This window comes from Fukomys damarensis, unplaced genomic scaffold, assembly GCF_012274545.1.
Source record: "Fukomys damarensis isolate Sample0158 unplaced genomic scaffold, DMR_v1.0_HiC HiC_scaffold_38, whole genome shotgun sequence".
Lineage (NCBI taxonomy): Eukaryota > Metazoa > Chordata > Mammalia > Rodentia > Bathyergidae > Fukomys > Fukomys damarensis.
The window spans coordinates 26,400,771-26,403,322 of NW_022900950.1; the positions used below are offsets into that span (position 1 = coordinate 26,400,771).

General features: G+C 47.3%; 1 protein-coding gene across 1 annotated transcript in view; it reads left to right on the forward strand.

The window, feature by feature from the left end:
• The first annotated feature begins 7 nt into the window (after nucleotides 1-7).
• Nucleotides 8-2,552, forward strand: part of Fgf9 (fibroblast growth factor 9) — a 33,432-nt gene continuing 30,887 nt past the window's right edge. Inside the window, exon 1 of the mRNA XM_010607484.2 lies at nucleotides 8-1,027. Coding sequence (XP_010605786.1) covers nucleotides 751-1,027 — 277 coding nt within the window. The 5' untranslated portion in view covers nucleotides 8-750. The remainder of the gene's footprint in view (nucleotides 1,028-2,552) is intronic.

The following is a 2,552-nucleotide window of genomic DNA, read 5'->3' on the forward strand; positions in this document are numbered from 1 at the left end:
TGTTCGCGGCAGCCCGGGCGCACGCGAGCTCCGGTCGCAGCTCGCCTCGCCGTCAGCTCGCCGCCTGTGCTAAGCCAGCGGACCTCTGCCGAACATCGGGAGAATTCTGGATACTAGCTCTGGACGCCTAAAGTTTTTTCTTCTTTTTGTTTTATTATTATTAATTTTTTTTTTTTGCAGGGGACTGGGAGGGAGGATTGGTCGCCGTGAGATTTTTCCCCTCCCTTGAAGGATTCGTGCTGATGTCTGCAGAGTCGGTTAGAGAGTAAAAACAGCGCATGCCTTCCTGGAGTCAGGATCCGTAAATTCTGACGTAGCCCGTGCATCTTAAAAATCCCTATAATAACGCCTAGGCATTTAAGTGGCTATGGTCATTCTGATCTCAAAGCAAATGGAGAAATTACGGATTTTTTTCCTTATTACGGTCGGATGGGATGAAGACTTTCTTGCCTGCTAAGCGCTGGGGATCTATCTATAGAGATACAGTTAATAGATAATGTTCGCCAATATGTCAGTGTGCGAGTATAAAGTGGTGGTTTCTTAGACTCTCAGTGGTTTGACCTTGAACCTCTGCCAGTGAAACAGCAGATTACTTTTATTTATGCATTGAATGGATTGAAGAAAAGAACCTTTTTTCCCCCTCTCTGCAACTGCAGTACGGGAGGGGAGTTGGATATACCTCGCCTAATAGCTCCTGGGTTGACACCATCATTATTGTTTATTCTTGTGCTCTAAAAGCCGAGTCGTCTGATGGCTCCCTTAGGTGAAGTTGGGAACTATTTCGGTGTGCAGGATGCGGTACCGTTTGGGAATGTACCCGTGTTGCCGGTGGACAGCCCTGTTTTGTTAAGTGACCACCTGGGTCAATCTGAAGCAGGGGGGCTCCCCAGGGGACCCGCAGTCACGGACTTGGATCATTTAAAGGGGATTCTCAGGCGGAGGCAGCTATACTGCAGGACTGGATTTCACTTAGAAATCTTCCCCAATGGTACTATCCAGGGAACCAGGAAAGACCACAGCCGATTTGGTAGGTATAACATTAACCCTGTAGAGTCCACGCGATGACATGTTCGGACTGTAACTATTAAGAAGGTGGCGGTGGCTGGGTGGAGGATTTGGGAAGGTATCTATCTCTCTCTTTCTCCCCTCTTTCTCTCTGTGTCTTGCCAGCTCAGGGGAAAAGAAAAAAAAAAAGCCTCTGGAATTGCAGATCTGCGGCTGGCATTAGTGCAAGTCTACATTGAAAGGCTTTTTTTTTTTTTTAAAGGGGGATAAGATGTATGAATATAACATAAGTGCCTAGTTCTTATGCATCATGTACGCAGGAGGATGGGGTTTAGGAAGTTTCTTTTGAATGGATTGGTTCCACGAGTTTAAAGCTTTAATCATTAACTACTAAGAACTTAAAAATGCATTGTTTCCTTAAATCAGTGGGTATGTTGTGCCGATTGTTTTTTCCCCTAATAAGTATTCCCTTGAATTGTAAATCAACCATATTGTTTATCTCCCCACCCCACCCCCCATGCGGGTCGGAAAGCCCAGTGGCTGAAGATTGCTGAATGCTTGTTCTATGGGGAGGTGGACTGAAGTCAGGTTTTTGACTTTGTGAGCAGCACTGGCAGAGGTTTCTGCGGAAAATGTCTTGGGAAGGGGCGGAACTCTCACCAGGCGAGTTTGTCCTTTCAGCTATCAGTTATAACCTCTGCGTTTAAATTTCCACAGTGTGCAGCTTTGTGTGTGTGGGTCCTGGGTGGCTGGTGCTGCCCCTCCTAGTGTGTGAGCGCACGTGCAAAATCTTCGAGCTAATTTTAAAGGACATTCCGAGGATTTCATTTTCCAGAGGGTATTTGTGACTCAGCACCGAGAGCTGCAGACTGGAGGGTGGTGACTCTGCCCACTTTGATGCCTGCACACACGTGCCTGCTGGGACACCCGCAGCCCTTCAGCACGAAGTCAACTAACTCAGTTTTGATTGGGGTGGAGACAGTCTTGGGTATTTCTCCCTTTTACTTTAGAAAAGCCAGTTTGGGCAACCAAACTGTTGGAAGGAGTTAACTTCTGAGTGAACCCACCTGACAATACTTAAACTAGGTCGTAAAACACAAAGTCCTGCAGTGATTTTTCTTTCTCATGCTTTAATGCCAGATGTTGAACACAATCTAACTCCAAGCTTAGCTCTGTGGAACTGTAGGTGATGCCAGAAGGTGAGACGGGCTCAGGGCTGGGGTGGAGGCGATTGTTGATACCGGAGGCCCTGGATTTTTCTCCTTCTTCTTATTCCAGAGCCTGAGCCCAAAGCTGAACCTAGTAAATTTCCCTAACCGTCTTCTCTTGCGGCTTGAAAAAAAGTTGTAGCTCATTACTGTGTATTCAGCTGAAATATAAGCGCCCTCCCACCACCCCAGAAGCAAGGCAGCTCTGGTTATTGCGAAGACTAAACTTTGCTATAAGTGCTTTTCGATCTGGCCGCTTTAAGGGCTGCCGCCTGCTTAGCGTTCCAAACCAGAACAACAGGCAGTAGGTGGCCAGGATGGGAGGCGAGGGCGTGGGAC